This window comes from Gadus morhua, chromosome 3 (genome assembly GCF_902167405.1).
Source record: "Gadus morhua chromosome 3, gadMor3.0, whole genome shotgun sequence".
In the NCBI taxonomy this organism is placed as follows: domain Eukaryota; kingdom Metazoa; phylum Chordata; class Actinopteri; order Gadiformes; family Gadidae; genus Gadus; species Gadus morhua.
The window spans coordinates 8240722-8259769 of NC_044050.1; the positions used below are offsets into that span (position 1 = coordinate 8240722).

At 48.3% G+C, this 19048-nt stretch overlaps 1 protein-coding gene across 4 annotated transcripts in view; it reads left to right on the top strand.

Annotated features, from left to right (window-relative positions):
* The window catches only part of tbc1d1 (TBC1 (tre-2/USP6, BUB2, cdc16) domain family, member 1), a 38589-nt gene extending 19541 nt beyond the window's left edge, over positions 1-19048 (top strand). For 3 of the 4 annotated variants that reach the window (XM_030351456.1, XM_030351457.1, XM_030351459.1), the window contains 16 exons: positions 74-184; positions 1836-1964; positions 2188-2327; positions 3267-3530; positions 3937-4044; positions 4220-4333; positions 4541-4674; positions 9289-9477; positions 11502-11663; positions 11784-11942; positions 13708-13808; positions 13963-14106; positions 14599-14758; positions 16311-16480; positions 17103-17279; positions 17390-19048. In XM_030351456.1, coding sequence (XP_030207316.1) covers positions 74-184; positions 1836-1964; positions 2188-2327; positions 3267-3530; positions 3937-4044; positions 4220-4333; positions 4541-4674; positions 9289-9477; positions 11502-11663; positions 11784-11942; positions 13708-13808; positions 13963-14106; positions 14599-14758; positions 16311-16480; positions 17103-17279; positions 17390-17701 — 2574 coding nt within the window. In that variant the 3' untranslated portion in view covers positions 17702-19048. The remainder of the gene's footprint in view (positions 1-73; positions 185-1835; positions 1965-2187; positions 2328-3266; positions 3531-3936; positions 4045-4219; positions 4334-4540; positions 4675-9288; positions 9478-11501; positions 11664-11783; positions 11943-13707; positions 13809-13962; positions 14107-14598; positions 14759-16310; positions 16481-17102; positions 17280-17389) is intronic. The other variant, XM_030351458.1, reaches the window with a different exon arrangement.

The window sequence follows — 19048 nt, forward strand, 5'->3', positions numbered from 1 at the left end:
CTTGTACCACGTCAAATGAACATGCATACAAATTTGTGTCTGGTTGTTCAATAGACAACTGTCTTTCTTCCAGCGGGCCAAGTCTGAGCAGGAGGAGAACGAGATGGTGATGGCCAGTCTGAGGAGCCTTTACGAGGAGCGGCAGAAGGGTCACCAGCACTCTCAGCCTGGGGAGAGTAAGCAGGTGGGTCTCTCTATATGGAGCACATGCTGAGCCTGCAGACCTAGGCCTGAGTCATGTGATTTGAAAGATTCTAGCTGGACTGCAGAGATTGTATAAAGTCTTAGTGTTAGCACTTCCAAATAAGGTCCAGTACGCGATCACAGAGATGATGTCCAGCTGCACCACCTCACGGCTCTTTTCTCTCTTTCACTCTCTTTGACTTGCTAACTGCCACTCTCACTGTTTACCTTTCTTATTGTACTATATTATTTGACCCCCACTTATCTACCAGTTAAGTTTTTTTTCAGCTCCTTCTGATTGTAGGCTTGTTGTTGTTGGTCTTTCACTGTGTTGTGATACAGTTTATAATAATGCATTAGAATGGGAAATTACATTTTGCCAAATGATTGCATTGGGAAGGGAAATATAAATGACTCCGGATCTCCATTGTGGATTCTGGTAACTTCAGTCCATTATCTAATGACGTGAATATATCCCTTATCAGCAACGCTATTAATATCTGTTAATTATCCTAACCAGAGGATACCAGATATTGCACAGTGCTTGAAATTAAAATAAACCTGAGCACACACCAAATAAACCTGAGCACACACGAAATACGGATGAATATTGGGTTTTGGAGTGTAACAAAAAATGTAAAAAATGTAAGCCTGTTTAATAGGGGTGTAACGATTCACCGAATCGGTAGTCGGTTGGATTATTTATACTTTGGGAATCGGTTGAGTGAAGCTATAGCCTGATATCAAGAAAGCATTGTCAACTCATTTTATTCAGTTTCCATAAGATTATAAAAATGGAATTTGAGGAAGTGCGCGGATTCGTGTGTGTGTTTGTGTGTGTGTGTGTTTGTGTGTTTGTGTTTGCGCGCCTCTCGCGAACAGGTAACCCCGTCTCGAGTTGTGAGCGTGTGAAAAACTGCTATATTAAAAATGGAACAATACAATATGTCAGAAAAACTGTGAAACGATTTCCAGTGCACCACGAAACTAAAATCAAACATTTGGAAGTCCTTTGGGTTTTATAAGAAGGAGGGGAATATTGACAGAAGCCTTGCTATTTGTAAATTGTGTTGGACAGTGATCAAGTCTATAAATAAATTGATAAATAGAAATGTTGTTCTAAATTGACACAGTTGTCTCCCACTTTTTCCCCATGCCATAAAGAAACAAATATAAAATCTTGAGATTCCATGGTCCCTATACCATATATATTTGTAAGAAGTCAATAGCTCTTTTATAGAAGACTTATTTGAATTAATAGAAAATGAATGTGTTAACATTGAACTAATATTAACTATATCTATCGGATTGAATCATATCTCATCAAATCGCACATTTAGTCGATTCGCATCGAATCGTTCCATATTAAAGTGTATCGTCCCTGAATCGTATCGTAAAGCATGTATCTAGATACGTATCGGAATGTCCTATAAAGGAGCGATGCACACCCCTACTATTTTATATTCCAAATGCTATGGCCGCAGACACCCAGGTTTATCACGATTCAGACAAGGACTAAAACAAGCAGTGAATCCCACCTAGTTACCCGTCCTCCATGCTTTAATATACACAGAAAAGAAAAGTGTCCATGTCCATGACACTGAGTGGCTTGCATGAGGCCTAAGTGTGTGTCTCTCTGTCTCCCTCTACAGGTCAGCGATGATCCCAACCCAGCAGAGATGACACAGCAGCAGCAGCAGAGCAGCAGTCGCCAGCGTCTGGAAGAGTTCAAGACAAGAGCCAAGCGCTCACTCACAGAGTCCCTGGAAGGCATCTGGAAGGTCTGTGGGTCTGGATTCGTACTCGTATGCGTATGTTATTTAATGAATTTCCCTGATAAATGGCATCAGCGAATTTTGTGTGTGTGTGTGTGTGTGTGTGTGTGTGTGTGTGTGTGTGTGTGTGTGTGTGTGTGTGTGTGTGTGTGTGTGTGTGTGTGTGTGTGTGTGTGTGTGTGTGTGTGTGTGTGTGTGTGTGTGTGTGTGTGTGTGTCCCTCCCTCCAGGCTAGCAGGAAGCCGGCTCAGAGGGATATCAGTGAGGGGAGCGACGGCTGCTCGTCCAGCTCCACCATCACCCCTGAGCAGGGTTCTCTAGATGAACCCCTGCCCCCCTCTTCACCCATACGACCTACCAGCTCCCTCAGGTACAGTCACACACAGTCACAACCTCCCACACATACTTTTTTTACCACGCGTTTCATGGAATTGATCACCACTGTAGAAAAATCGGACCGGCAGAATCTCAACAAATGTGATTTCATCTCGGGTTCAGAAGAGGACTCAAATCAAATGACAGTCTTCCCATTGTCAGTATCCTTCCTCGGCCAACAGAACCCAACCTTGGCCAGCGATGGTAACCTCAATCTCTTTACCCTGGAAGGTTGGAAGAAAGGCTTAAACGTCCTGTCCTGACAAATTTATTATAAAGGTTTAAGACCCAAACCTGGGTAATTAGGCGGCCACTATAGAAAAACATTTGTTAAAATTGTCTTCTGAACCCGGAACAACACAGGACACGCTGATTAACTGATTCCCCCTCAAGGAGGTTCGGGTTATGGCCATAGCGGGGTCAAAATTCTGGTTTTGGTGTTCCTTAATGCAATATGTCCATTGCTTATTGGATGGATCTTTCTGTACAATATACAATGTGCACGATATTATTGTTCAGTAGTCAATAGAAAACAGAATCAATAGATAATGTAATTGATAATAATTAATGGCAGTAAATTAAGTTAAACTTTCATGTCATGTATTGATAATACCTGTGCTCTGGCCCTCAGCAAAATGCGCTCATTTCTATAGGCAATATCAAGTGCCCAATGACTTATTATGCAACAGCAATGTCAGGTGCATGCGTGTGCGTCAGCTTCCCATGGGCCTGGCCTCCTGCGGCGTGTCACGGAGTCAGGCGCTGTGAGGCCTGAGGCTCCGGCTGCGCCGCCTGGAGGGACGGAGTGAAAACGGGGCATGTTGCGTCCGCTGTCTCGTGGTGCTTTGGATGTCCCCCTGTTTGAAGCGAGTGACGTGTAAGTGATGTCCTCTCCCCCCCGCCCCGTGTGTTGATGCCGCGCCTCTCGTCCCAGGGGCCACAACTCCACCGGGGACCTGAAGCGGCTGGACCCCTGCTCCTCTCCCCTCTCCCCGTCCCCCGGGGGCACGCCGCAGCAGCAGCAGCAGCAGGGTTTCCGCCGGCGGGCCAGCACCTACAGCCACCCCCCGACCCCCACCTCCGCGGACCCCTCGCCGGCCCACACGGACCCCCTGGCGCCCCCGGACCTGACGCCCGGGTCCAAGCCCAAACTGGTGCGACACTACTCCGTCAGCACAGACACGCCGCACCAGAGCAAGTAGGTGGTGGCTGGGTCGGGGGGGGGGGGGGTAGAGAGTAAATGGGGTGTATACTTACCGGTTTAGAATGTGAACACTAAACAGAAAATGTGTTTGCGATCGCTTTACTCTGGGTCGCGTGTACGCGACGCACATGCGCGCGCACACTTCCTGTCCAAGGATGAGTCGTTTCCTGTCCGCCTCTACATGCAGCATGAGTCGGCTTTATTTCCATTTCCCTCTTTGAAACCCGGCATTGTTTTTTTGTTTGGTCTGTGCGCTATCAGTCTTTGCAGAACATTTTCTTTAGCTTTATCTATCTTATGACGTCATTCTCTATCTCTGTTTTTCTTAATCTCTCTCTCGCTCCTCGCTCTCACTCTCGCTCTCTCTCTCTCTCTTGCTCTCTTTCTCACATGGCCTCAGACTTTCTTCAGACTCGTGTCTTCCTCCTCCCTGCTCCTCATCTCGCTCTCCTCCCCCTCCCCAGCACCCCTCCCCCCCCTCGTCGGGGGGGAGACTCAACAGGAAAAGGTGAGCGTCGTGGGGGGGGGTCCCTCCCTCCCGTTCATTCCTTCCAGCGGTCATTCCATATCGTCCCTTCAGCTCTATCTTCCATGCTGTGACCTTCCTTTGTTTCCTTCTGGCTTGTACTGTTCCCCTTCTCCTGTCCCCTCTCTTCCATCTCGTCCTCCCCCACCACCCCCAGTCCTCTGGGAGGCCTGCGTGCGCGTCTACGCTCCTCTTCCTCTGTTCCCAACTTCCTCAAATTCCAGTTCCTGGCCCCCGTTCAGGAGAACGATAGTCCAGAGCTCAAGAGCAGGTACACGCACAACCATGAGCGGACGGGGAAACACACACTGCGCCATCTCTGCGGATGTTGGATTGTGCTTGATTTAGTATTTCTTGCCCTCGATATGCGATATATCCTTCTCTGTGTATGCAAGCTGGGTGATGTTTTAGCCATTTGTGTCTTTCTCTGACTGTGTGTGTGTGTGTGTGTGTGTGTGTGTGTGTGTGGTATATCTAGCGATGTGGCCGCCCTGTCAAGCCCTGGGCTGATGCATGTGGTCGGGGAGAGTCCTCTGCGCAGCCAACGCCACTCGTGGAGACAGCAGATCTTCCTGCGTGTTGCAACGCCACAGAAGAACTCTGATTCCATCGGTACGTAGCCTACACACAAAGAGGCACAACACATGCGCACGCACACCACACACAAAGATCAAAAAAGTTTACACTGTGATACAAAATCATGACTTTAGAGCTAAGCTAATTGAGCTAATGTATCTTTTTCTAATATTGTAGCATAGCTTAGAAAAAGAGGATCTTTGATAATGAAGAGAAGTGACTTTAATTAGCCTTCACTCATGAGTTCTAACATTTAATCTCATCTCACATGGCCATGGAAACACACAAACAAAACAAAAGCTAAAGCCACCAGAGGACTAAACGTCTATACATGCATGCGCACACGTGAATTCCAAAAGGGTAGTTTCACTGTGGATACAATTATTATCATATTTATAACATTTGCAAACATTATCAATTTCAGAAGCTGGCCTTGCCTTAATAATATACACCAGGGGTCTTCAATTAAAATTGAACAAGGTCCAGTTACTAAAAATTTCTTCCAAGAACGGTCCGAACCTACCATGTCCTAATAGCCTTCTTTTGTCAAATACAATCAACACGGCATATTACCTTATAATTTCAGATGTATTTATTTTCAATTTCCAAATAGCTTACTTTTAACCATGAAAAACTAGTAAGACAAAATAACGCACATTAACATTTCAAGTAAACATAACAGGTACATTAGGCCTGCAATTCAAGTAAACATAAAAAGTGCATTAGGCCTACATGTGAAGTAAGGAGAACAGGAACACTAGGCCTACACTATAAATAAATACAAAGTGCATCAGGCCTACATTTCAAGTAAGCAAAACAGGTACACCAGGCCTACATTTCAAATAAACACAAAAAGAGCATTAGGCCTTCATTTCAAGTAAGCAAAACAGTGTCTCAAGTGGTGTTATACCCAACAGGGCCTCACAGATCTCTTTCTTGTCTTGATGAAACAATCACACATAAACCAAAAGCTGGGCATTATCCGTTACATCTGAAGACTCATCAATGGCTAAGGATGGGGCACTCTGAACAGCCGCATGAAGCTGTGACAGTGCGTCATCTGATAACATTTCAGATTTTCTGGTTTTCGTTGCAGCTCACATTGGGATTTGCTTAGGGTTAAAGGGTTAACGCTAACCCTAACCCTTTTTTCACACAATTCATCCCTTTGTTTACCTTCAAGTAACGTCTCAGCAGCGGCGTTCAAGCACTCCTTAACAACAGTCGTGTCACTGAAAGTTTTTTTATGTTGCCCCAAAATCCATGCAATCTTAAGTGAGCATTCATTTGCTCGTTGCTGGCCTGTAAATGAGTGTGTGAGGACACGCGTAGACCTCTCATACTGAGCTCATGCCCTGGCTCATGTTCTGAGCTCATGCCCTGGCTCATGTTCTGTGTTTGGATTCGTAATGCCGCTTAATATTCCCGCTTTTTATCAGCGCCACGGTTTCACCACATAAAAGACAAAACAAACGTTTTGTACTGCCTTGCTGGAGAATGAACATGTATTGGTCAGTCCATTCATCTTTAAAATGTCTGTTTTCGGGGTCAACCTTCCTTATTTTCGAGCAAGCCATTTTCTCATTCCAAATCGCTCTTCCGGCTATTTTTTTGAGTGACGCTATTACGCACATGCCGTGACAGATGGAGGGAGGGGGGGAGTTCGGTGAGTGCATGATCTTCGTTGATCTTCGTCATTGCTTTTTGCTGATTTTATGCTGTACTACAGACTATTCTGCCTTTCAATTTGCATTTCAGTGAGAAATGATTTTACTAACATAATCATGCTTTGTATAGTGAAGTCATAAAAAAAAAAAAAAAACATTGGTCATGGGTCCGGATAGGACCATCACTTGGTCCGGACCCAGACCGCGGTCCGCCGTTTGGAGATGCCTGATATACACTGTCCACTGAGTGGCGCCCTTTCATTTGAGTTGAGTGCTTACTCAAAATGTACCACATGGTGTGCATGTAAGAGACATAACTCTTGGTTTTAGTAATGACTTCATTGACCATTACATTCCCTGTCCACAGCCCACCATTTTAGAAAAAAGCAACCGTTTAAGATACGGTTTCGGACCAGAGAACTGGACCTTTAGTTTTTTCACCAAATATTTACACCCGACTAGAGTACACTCGAAGAATGTAATGTTTTATCAAATGTACAAATACTTGATTGACCATCAGTTACTGCTTTGAAAATTTCTGAGCTTATTCAGACTGTTTGGTCAGTGGCAACTTAGGTTTAAAATAGATTTAAACAAAACAACAATTTTTGAGTAAGTTTTCCAAATGTAATTCATTCGGAAAACATTTGGACTACTCACTGTTGGAGTTAAGCTGCTTGTTAAAGTACCCTTTAATAAGGGAACAAAACATGTATCATACAAATCCACCATAATAAATACCATAATAGAAATAGTTGTAAATACCATAATAGAAATCACAATTTTTATTTTCAGATACTATAAGCATAAGTCGTTAATTCCCAGTGTAGAAGGATGGAGTTTGGGAACAAGAATGTTACCATGGTCTTAAAAACGAACAATGTATACTCGTCTATCTGTGTTGATACGAATTGGGACTAAAGGAAGTTCATTCTTATGTGTGCTGACTTGTTGTCGTCAGCAGTGAACTGAAGCGAATGTATATGCTGGAGACTTGTTTTCAGTGTTCTTTCACTTTAACTATAGCCAATGATAGCTTAAAGAAAAAGGCCACTATACTAATTCTACGTCTGCACCTATAGGTGGGTCCGAGCCCCCTGCCTGCCGTGGTGCTATAGGTGTCGTCCGCTGCCACCTGTAATTATCCCTGTTTGTGTGCAGAGCTGCGTACACCACAGCAAGGCATGCCGCTGCATGCATTGCTTCAGAACTTCCTTTTTCTGATGATTACACATGTAAATTGTGTGTGTGTGTGTGTGTGTGTGTGTCCATGTACACTGTTTGCGTTGGGTGTATTTGACAACGGAGCAGGTGTTGACAAGAGGGAGAGAGAGGGGTCGGGCTGGTAGGCTTAGACACGCTCCGTTTGCCAGCTCAAGCAAACTGTCTTCGAGGGAAACGGATGTCAAATGTTGAAACTTCAATCGCAGAAAATGGTTAGGTGACGCTCGGTCACTGGCACGTATACAAGTACTGCACGGTGTCAGGTCAGGTCGTGTCCATTATTGCCTGACAGAAATGTATGCATTTTGTACCGTACGACCTTTGAATTGAAACATCCAATGTGAGCCTATTAAGAAGACACCTGTGGATCTTGGCCTGGGCTCCAGTCCAGATATTGTTGCTGAGCTAGTCCATCCTGTATTTACCTGCAGTTCCAGTGAAGTCTATAAAGATTGGATGACACACAATGACATGACTTGCATGGATTAGCTATCCTTTTGTTGTGGTTTACTATGGTTGGTTGGTTTCCCGGTAGGACCTGGATTTGGTTCAGAAGGTGGCTCTATTTATCTTTGCAGGGCACATGACGGTCAGGGTGGCCAAATTGTTTTGCAAGCCAGCGTGATGTGAGATGTGATATGTGATTTGTGATGTTTAATTCTGCACACAGTGGCTGGGTGTGTATGTGATTACGTGTTGCTGAGTACTTGTATGCGTGACTTATTGGGTGTGTCTTGTGTGTGTCTGTGTGCATCTCCTCCTAAGGTCATGTTGACAGACCCCACACGGACCGCGCCACAGGAAAGCGCCGGCATTTATTGACCGTGTCTGTGTGTGTGTGTGTGTGTGTGTGTGTACGTGCATGCACATGTCTGTGAGTTTACAGGCAGGCTGGGCGTTGGCCCTGGCCAATTTTAAGTGTTTGCTCAGGGCGTGGATGGTGCCATAGTGTGGGTGTTTGTGTGTGCGTGTCTGTGTGTTTCCTATAAGAGGTCACTCCTTCCGCAGGCTTGAAGGGACGTTCTGTTTCAGGGAAACGGTCTTAAAGACGTGTGTGTGTGTGTGTGTGTGTGTGTGTGTGTGTGTGTGTGTGTGTGTGTGTGTGTGTGTGTGTGTGTGTGTGTGTGTGTGTGTGTGTGTGTGTGTGTGTGTGTGTGTGTGTGTGTGTGGGTCTCTTGCATCAACATTGTTCTCGTAGTGTCTACTGGTTTCAACATGCCTTGGGTTTATGTGACTCAGACACAATGTAAATGTGTACTGCCTTAGGCAATATCATTGTGGTTCAGAGGGTGCAACCTGTGCCCTGATTTATATATAAAGAACATCGAGCAAGTGCCCTCTTGCAAGGTATTTTGAGGGTTGGGATCCACCCTATAGTTTGAGGTCACACACATGCACAGCACAAAAGTGTGTGTGTGTGTGTGTGTGTGTGTGTGTGTGTGTGTGTGTGTGTGTGTGTGTGTGTGTGTGTGTGTGTGTGTGTGTGTGTGTGTGTGTGCGCGCTAGTGCACGCATTCAAGTTTGCGTTTCACAGCTTTCCCTAAGTGGATGATTGCCAGCCAACAAAGACACAGGTCACATGTTCCCTGCTTAGAGCTGCAACAGACTCTGTGTCCTTGGCCTTGTTGAAATACATCTAAAGATCTATAGATATATTGATTTAGATATAGGAAGATAAAGATGGATGGATATAGAAAGATTATGCCTCTCAACTTGTCTCTTGTCTCCTTCTCTGTCTCCGTGTCTGTCTCTCTCTCAGAGCGGGGGGAGGGGGGTCTGGAGGCATACGGCGGTGCCGAGGGCGGGGGCGCCGGGGGGGACCCCGCACCACCCGGCACGCCAGGCGGGAAGAGGAAGAGCGGCGAGGAGCTGAGGGAGCTGTGGAGGAAGGCCATCCTGCAGCAGATCCTGCTGCTCCGCATGGAGACGGAGAACCAGAGGCTCCAGGGTAAGAACACCGCACGCACGCACAGCCCAATATCATCTTTTGGTGCCTTTTGTGCACGTGGGCATCACAGGTCCTCTCTCTGGGAGGGGGGCCGGGGTCAGGGGGGCCTGCTATCCGAATGGATAGGCAGATAAAGGAGGCGCTAACACACCACGCCCATGGTGGAGCAGCCACACTCTGCGTTGCCCCGGGCAAGCCAAAGTGTTTTCACACGGGTGGCCACGGCGGATAGGCTTGGGACCGTCTATGCGGTGACTGTCAGGCATGTGACGCCGGATGTCAATGGCAGCGAGGAGGGCCTGTCTGCTCCTGTGTTGGGGCCCAACCCAGGGCCAAACCCAAAATAGAATGACGTCTAAATGTGTTTTCCTTTTTTGTTATTACACTTTAGTTAATAGGCACTTAGTAATTATACAGGTGTGTGTGTGTGTGTGATAGTTAGAGAGATAGTTCTATGGTTGTTTTGACCCAGTTGGCTCAAGTTGACAAACACACACCCCCGCATACATAAAGAGGTGGCGTGCGCCGACTGTTGAAGACGAAACCTGTGCCCAATCCTACTCCACACCCACGCCTTCGGTAGCTCTCACACACCCACAATATTCCGGAACCCACAGGGTGTTGTTCTACAGAATGTAGGTCAATATTGACGTAACATCGCTTTACCTCTATTAGCCATACGCAGGCACTAACACGCGCACACAAAGACACACCAACACGATTTTACCATTTGGTTTTAGGTTGTTTTTGATTCCAACCTTGGGATGTGTTCTTCCAGTGGGCCCTTTGTTTGTCTGGGTGGAGCCAGGGCATGCCCCATCCTCTCTCTGTCTCTCTCTCCCTCCCACTACCTCTCTCGCACTCCCTCTCCCTCTACCTCTCTTTCTCTACCTCTGCACTACCACCGAATTTCACGCCTCTGCCATTGTGTTTCAACGTGTGGGAACCCGAGTCTGCTGTCAGTCACCGTATGTTATCGTAGGTATGGCGTTTCAGTGGAAACGCTCAACCAACCCCCCAAAAGGTTTTTGGTTGTTTTTTTTTCTGAAAATGCTAGAAAAGTGTGAATGACAGAATATAAAGACCGGCATAGGGGGGTTGGGGGCTAGGGGGTACAAAGCCCTTTGTAGACAAAGAGTCACACACCCCTTTCCCCTTTTAGTATCAGCGTTTGTTATTTTTCTCAGTGTGCGTCTCCTCCACTATGTATTGTTCCCACCTGTGTCAGATAACATCCTTCCCTCTGCTCCCAGCTACGCAAGCGCACGCACGTGCGTGCTTTGTTAGCCTCGGGCCGTGACTCACATAAACGCCTATTTTTGGTGCCTTACCTTTCTTGCCAAACCACCTTGGATGGTATTCGATCCGGTTGTCTATTTCGTTTGGAGATTGAGTCACCCAATCACCCAATCTTTTTTTTCCATCGGGGTAGCGGCCGAGACAAGCTGGCGGCGTGAGGGTGTGAGCGGGAGCGTGGAGGTCGCAGGGCGTTGAACCGCTTTGTCTGAAATAAAAGAGTTGGCCGAGCATTAGGCAAGAGGGCGAGGACCAGGCTCAGGTAGTGACAGAAACAGAGAACAGAGAAGTTGTGGTTGAAAGCGATGGAGGGATGAGGAAGGGTGTTGTCCAGAGGAAGAGATTAGGTGGTGGCTTGGGCGTTTCCTCACCTTAACCCATTACAACAAAGTGTTTGTGTGTGTTGCATCATTGGTTCTGGCGCACTATCTTATGTGGGTGTGTGTTTGCCTATTTATGTAGTGTGTGTGTGTGTGTGTGTGTGTGTGTGTGTGTGTGTGTGTGTGTGTGTGTGTGTGTGTGTGTGTGTGTGTGTGTGTGTGTGTGTGTGTGTGTGTGTGTGTGTGTGTGTGTGTGTGTGTGTGCGCGCGACTTGACCTACCAGGAGTTTCAATACACAAACTAGTGTGTGTTTCTATATAATTGTATGAATTGTACTGCGTGTACGTTTGCCTCTTCATGTTCGTGTGTGTGTGTGTGTGTGTGTGTGTGTGTGTGTGTGTGCGCAGCCTCAGCAAGCGACCTCCAGAACAAGCGTCTGAAGCAGGACTACGAGGAGATCACGCCGTGCCTAAAGGACGTCACGCTGGTCTGGGAGAGGATGCTGGCGACGCCCGGCCGGTCAAAGGTCAAGTTCGACTCGGACACCATCCACGCGGCCGTCACACAAGGTACCCCGCCCAGAGGGACGGCCCGACGTACCGCGCTGTGTGTGTTGAGGCTATAAGGCTCCGCCCAGCCTCTCGACCCCGGCCCTAACGGGGTGTGTTACGTTGTCCCCCGTCGGCCAGGGGTCCCCAGGCCGCAGCGCGGGGAGATCTGGAAGCTGCTCTCGGAGCAGTACGTGTTGAGGCAGACGGTCCCGGCCCGGCCGCCCGCCAACCAGACGCCGTACAAGGACCTGCTGAAACAGCTCACCTCCCAGCAGCACGCCATCCTCATAGACCTGGGTGAGAACACACACACTCTGGCTCTCTCTCGCTCTCTCGCTCTCTCGCTCTCGCTCTCTCGCTCTCTCGCTCTCTCGCTCTCGCTCTCTCGCTCTCTCGCTCTCTCGCTCTCTCGCTCTCTCTCTCTCGCTCTCGCTCTCGCTCTCTCGCTCTCTCGCTCTCTCTCTCTCTCTCTCTCTCTCTCTCTCTCTCTCTCTCTCTCTCGCTCTCTCGCTCTCTCGCTCTCGCTCTCTCTCTCTCCCCCTCTCACTCACTCCGTCACTGTCACGATCACTCACTCACTTGCAGAGACTTGCATAGAGCGATATCAGAAGCCTTACTATTCCTGTACTATTACTACTGTATCAGACATTAACGTTCTCTCCCCTTAGCTCTGCCCCAAACATGTACACCACGCGCCACACGCTCTTAATGGCATCAATCTTTTGCACCTGACGCATACTCACGCAAACAGATGTACCCTGTAATATGAGGCCAGTCAATTGGAATAGTTGTCTATCATTTAGGGGCCCTTTACAGCAACATGTTGTGCCCACGTGCATGATCTACTCCCTTCAAACGTTGCACACACAGAATGCATCTTTAACCTTCAAGGGTTCTCCCTACATAGGTTACCCTAGTTGTTTTTGTTGTTGTTGTTGTTGTAGTTATCACTATTTCCTACATCGGAGCAGTGAAGGAAAAGGTGCTGGAAACTGTTAAAGAATTGATCTGAACACCTGAGACACACTCGTGTCTCTCGGGGGTCGAGGGGAGAGGGGTAGGGGGAGGGGGGAAGAGGGGGATGTCAACACGACTCCTCTGATTGCAGGGGGTTACAGAGATTCCTCTGTTGCACCCTGCTGCTCATTCCATACACTGAAATAAACATGAGACCCGTTCCTTCACTTTACCTAGCTTTAGTTACATATACATTATTATTTTATGTAAAAGCATATTTAATTTCATTCTGGTGTTGGGTTGGATCCATATTTCATCTATGATTAGAATATTTATATTTGGGCTGTATTGTGTTGTGTGTTGTGTTCGCTCGTTGTGTTTATTTTGGTCCAATCACTCTGATGTTTCTGGCCTTAGGTGAGCAACTGTAACAAAAATGTTCCTCATCCATGAATAATGCAACTTGCTCTTGTAACTGGACAAATATGCACCCAGTCTTGTTGCTGTCTGTAGCAAGGGGCCTCACACAGTCTGATTTACTTGAAACACCCCCACAGACACAATTACGCACTCTGACACAAACCTGCCAATTGTTCCTGATCTCCTGTCCTCATTATGTTGTCAATTTCTTTAAAAGAGCATGCCCCACCCCCCCTTTACACATTCTTCTATTTAAAGAATTCCTTTCCAAGGATGTAGAGACTTGCGTTCACATGCACACATCACTCGAACATCCCAATACCTCTGGCATGGCCTGTATGCAAAGTACCTTAAGGTGATACTCTGGGTGGGGCTGAATGCAAAGTACTGTAAAGTGTAAGTCTGTGGGACTGAATGCAAAGCACCTTCTACGGTACCATGTTAATCTGTTGTTATTTATCATTAATGGTACAACATTATTTTGATTGTTAGAAAGGTGCAGGGTCTCTATAATTCAGGGACATCATTTTTGTTATGCAGCCCACCGTCCACCACTCGGGAGTGCACTCAAACTCTCAGTACTGTACACGAAACCTATTTAGCCCTCAACATCAACCTAGTTATCTTCCTTAACCTCCTTACTTTTCCTCATCTTTTTGTTATCGTTTTCCTCCTTCCCTTCCAGGGCGAACCTTTCCCACTCATCCCTACTTCCAGGCCCAGCTCGGGGCAGGACAGCTGTCCCTCTATAATCTCCTTAAAGCCTATTCACTTTTGGACCCTGAGGTACAGTGTTTACATTGATCAATTGTTTCATCTTTGAATTGGTCTTCTGTCCGTCTGTCACCACTGAACTGATGACCTTGTATATTTCTGAGCGGCAGCCGATGAGGTCCATGTGTCGTGTGTGTTGAGCTGCTGCTGTTTGTGCTCGCCGTAGGTGGGCTACTGCCAGGGCCTGTCCTTCATAGCAGGCGTGCTGCTCCTGCACTTGGAAGAGGAGCAGGCCTTTGACATGCTCAAATTCCTTATGTATGACATGGGGCTGCGCAAACAGTACCGGCCTGACATGATCATCCTGCAGGTAATCCACGTCACACACTCGCACACACTGGGGCGCACATGAGTACCCCCATACTTTGTACTATGGCTGTTTGTTTGGCAAACAAAAATGTATGAACTTGGTTGTTGTTGTTGTTGTTGTTGTTGTTGTTTTTTTGTTGTTTTTTTTTCCTTGTGCATTCTCTTTATTTCAAACCTGCACTCACACACAACGCATCACACACACGCAGGTACACACGCGTAAGCACACACACAGAGACACACAGACACAGACACAGAACCAGAAACAGACACACACACACACACACACACACACACACACACACACACACACACACACACACACACACACACAGATATATACACGCACAAGCACACACACACTCACACTCACACTGCCACTCATCATGATATGAAAATACCCACACTTAGTGTGGGCTCTAGTGGTTGCCCTGGGTGGAGTGGTAATCCTTTGCGGTCTGCGGCCCCCCCTCCCCCCTCCCCCTCCCCTCAGATCCAGATGTACCAGCTGTCTCGGCTCCTGCACGATTACCACAGGGACCTGCACAGCCACCTGGAGCTGCACGAGATCGGCCCCAGCCTGTACGCCACGCCCTGGTTCCTCACCGTCTTCGCCTCGCACTTCCCCCTGGGCTTCGTCGCCCGGGTCTTTGGTAAGACCCCGCCCATCCCCCACCTCTCCCCCATCTCTCCCCCCCCCCCCCCCAAGGGGGAAACAAGGGGGAAGAGGAATACGTTCACAACAGGGGAGCGGCTGCTTTCTGTCAGCACCAGGCGCCCAGTGAGTGAGCATCCAGGAGATGAGGAGCAGATGGGGGGGAGGGGGTCTGGTTCATTGGCTCAAGGATGCTCACAGGTATCATTTGGATCAGCTGGGAGTCAGACCTCCCTTAAAGGATTAGTTATGGTTCCACGTCGACTCAACGCAAGGGGGTCAACGGAAGCATTACGTTCTTGCGGACCCTCCTTGCGTCCAACGGTAGGACCTGAGGTATGCCTCCCAAAAACTGTAACCTTCCGTGGAGGCGATGCAGCAGCACCGGCTGTGATTGGTCCGCTCACCAAAACCTGACGCAGAACCAAAACAGGTTCACGACTGCGACAAAGCGTCTGCTTGTTCATTGCGTCGCTTCAGCGTGGAACCATGACCGAGCCTTTAGAGACCACGGGTTCATGCTTGGACCCCTCTATCTCTGGGGAGCCTTTTAGCCAAGGACCACTAAATATTTATACTTTCTCATTTACCATGTCAAACAAAGCTCGACATGTGCATATTGCGCTGTATTGGCGCCAAATACAGCGTCTCCTTCGAATGATCGACTGAAACACACACAAGACATTTGGCTAGCTACCACACACAGACAGACAGACACTCACACTGGCCCGCCACATGTTGGGAACGATTAGCCAGGGATAATGGTTAATTGTCTAAATGAAAGAATGTAGGGGGGGGGGGGGCTTTAAATCATTGCGTTCCATGTCAGTATTTTGAAACTGGCCCAACTCGTTCTGGGCCGAATGACGCTTCAGCTGTTGAGGATTTGCTGGCTCTGCCCAATTCCAGCTCCTCTTTATCACTGACCTTTCGTGGGTGTTTGCACGCGAGAGTGCATGGCAACACGCCCAGCGCCAGTCTCTGTTTGCGTTGTAGGTTTGTGTTATTGTTTTCTCTCAGTCATTTCCCCCTTACCTGCATCATTTACTGCAAACCAAGAGATCTTCATCTCAGTAACTCATCTCCTGCATGTAACTCAGTCGGTGGAACCGGTACCAACCCTTCGGCCCCACAGGAGCTTGACACACAAGTTGTGTGTGTGCGTGTGTATGTGTGTTCATAAAAGCTGCACCCTCCCTTCTCTAATGGCTTGTTGTTTTCTCCTGTCCCTGCCCATTGTGCACACAGTACACACACACACACACAGTTGGACACACCCATGTTTCCTTCGAAACTCTCGAGTGCCGCTGACGTGATGCGGATCTCTCTGCTAACGTCACGTCATCCATCACAAAAGCGAGCCAAAAGTCCCTGGATCAACTTGTTAATCTGCACCTTTGAGTGCGTACACGTGCTGGCCTTTCCTACCTGGGCGACAAACAGTCTTTGTTTAAACCCGCCTCCGACCTTGTCAGTGATGGGTGCCAATGTCCGTGACACCTCGCCCTGGGGATCCATATTCACCCCTGGCCGTCCCTCTCCATCCCCAGACATGTTGTTCCTGCAGGGGTCCGAGGTGATCTTCAAGGTGGCCCTCAGTCTGCTGGGGAGCCATAAGCCACTGATCCTGCAGCATGACAGCCTGGAGTCCATTGTGGACTTCATCAAGACCACCCTGCCCAACCTTGGACTGGTGCAGATGGAGAAGACCATTAACCAGGTGTGGTGGGTGTGTGTGTATGTGTGTTTGTGTGTATGGGGGGGGGGGGGGGGGTTGTTCTACTGAAAACGTTGGCTATCATAGCAATCATTCACAGTGTCACTCTTCCGGCATCATATACCACTGCCACAAGATCGAATTGTCAGGTTGGAAATGTTGGTATGTGTGTTGGATCCAGGTAACTTGTCGCACCTGAACTTATCAATGCAGTCAGGTTGAGTTGAGCAGTAGGTTGAGCCATCTTTTTAACGAGGTCCCTTTAATACCATTTGTCAATCACACTTATTTGTCTTATTGCTATTTAATTTACTGTTTACCCTTTGAGCGGACAGTTTTATTGCTCAACAATAGGACCATTTGATTGATGTATTTTATTTTCTCGGTGACTGTGCTATAGTTGTAATAAAACATGTGGGTGTTATATTGCTTAACTAACCCCAATAAATACCAATAAATATCCAGAAGCAGATCTTATCTTGACATTTTGACTTCATTACTCCAATCATCGTGTGTGTGTGTGTGTGTGTGTGTGTGTGTGTGTGTGTGTGTGTGTGTGTGTGTGTGTGTGTGTGTGTGTGTGTGTGTGTGTGTGTGTGTGTGTGTGTGTGTGTGTGCACGGCAGGTGTGTCAGATGGATGTCTCCAAGCAACTTCAGGCCTACGAAGTGGAGTACCACGTCCTACAGGATGAGTTGATGGACACGCCCCCTACCCTCAGCCAATCCCAGAGGGTCGCGCAGCTGGAGAGGACCAATCAGAGCCTCCGGCAGCAGAACCGCGACCTGCTGGAGGAGCTGCAGGTACACTGACAGACGGACGGAGAGCTAGCAGACACACTCATTAGCTTGTTTAGCTATTCAGCCCTTACACTGTGTACCTGTACCCACCCCCTGCCCTCTCTGCCCCCCAGGTATCCCAAGCACGCGTGGCGGGCCTGGAGGGCCGGCTGGAGGGCCTGGCGCGGTCGGAGGGCCAGCTGAGGGAGCAGGTGTGCGGGCTGGAGGAGGAGGCGCGGGGGCTCCAAGGAACCGTGTCCCGGCTGCACACCCTCCTCACCGGCCTGGGGGTCCACACCTCCGCCGAGGGGGAGCTGATCGCCCGCCCGCGCTCCCCCGACCAACAGCGGCCCTGGGCGGCCGGGCACCCCCCCGGTACAGAGGGGCTGGGGAAAGGCACCCCGGACCCTCTGCCTGAACCCCTGGCACTCCCGGGAGGGCTGTAGCCCCCCAACCCCTCACACACATGCAGAACAAAGCAAGACAGAAAATAAGAACAGAACTTTATTCCAAACACTAAGTTGAGATGAGGAGGACCTGGACTGTTAGCCATGCACCCCCCCCCCCCCATCCATAAGTAGAAAGCCCAGCAGGCTGGGAAGGCGTGTCGATCTATCACCTCGCCCCAGGCTCCGACTCCGCCCATCACGGCCCTGGAAGAGAGGGAAGGCCAGAGAAGGGCGGTTCCCTGCGGCACGGGCTCCAGGAGCCCAGGACATCATGTAGCCCACAGAGAGGACTAGATTCCCCCGGTGTGGCAGACCCAGCACGCGGAACTCGCTCTGGTTACCTTTCCTTGTTCCTGGCCTGTCGTGAGAAAGCCACACACACACACACACACACACACACACACACACACACACACACACACACACACACACACACACACACACACACACACACACACACACACACACACACACACACACACACACACACACACACACACACACACACACACACACACATCATGCCACCACAGGTTGTCTGAGAGGTGTTCTGTACCACCGACGCAGTGAATGTTTGTCGAGTCCCCAAAGAATTTTCCCCTGACAGAACAAAGTGAGAGGATGCTGTGGTGGTGACAGAAACGATATCAATCACTCCCTAAAAAACGCAACGCTGAGACCGTGGAAAAAAAGGAGCAGGTATTCAAATATCAAACTGGCAAGACGCAACATTGAGATCTTTGGCGTGTCGTGCGTTTACAGTCTCTTTTGAGCCGTCAGTGTTAAGTCAAACAGCTGGAACTGTAATATAATGGTTAGCTTATCTGGTGTTTGCTGTTTACACTTCACATGTACTCATTGTCCACTTTCATATGTAAACTCTCGGGATGACTGATACGAGACGATGAGTGACTCGCTCTGAGCTTCTTTTCCCTGCATGCTACGCTCGGACAAGCGACTGAGCACAGGGTCAACACCTGCCTAGTGGGTGTCTGCACAATATTGTTTTTTGCCAAATTCAAGAAATATCGGAATTAGTCTGAGAAAAGCTAATCTGTACATCAGCTAATATTCCTGCCTGCTGTAGTGTGTGTGTGTGTGTGTGTGTGTGTGTGTGTGTGTGTGTGTGTGTGTGTGTGTGTGTGTGTGTGTGTGTGTGTGTGTGTGTGTGTGTGTGTGTGTGTGTGTGTGTGTGTGTGTGTGTGCCATCTACACTGTAAAGACTCCTTGCACATGTTTTTTGTTTTCTTTTTAAATGTTTTCAATTGTGTAGTATTGTATTGAAATGTTATTATACACTTTGATGAAATACATTTCCTTAGTTTTCAATACAAGTGAATTCAT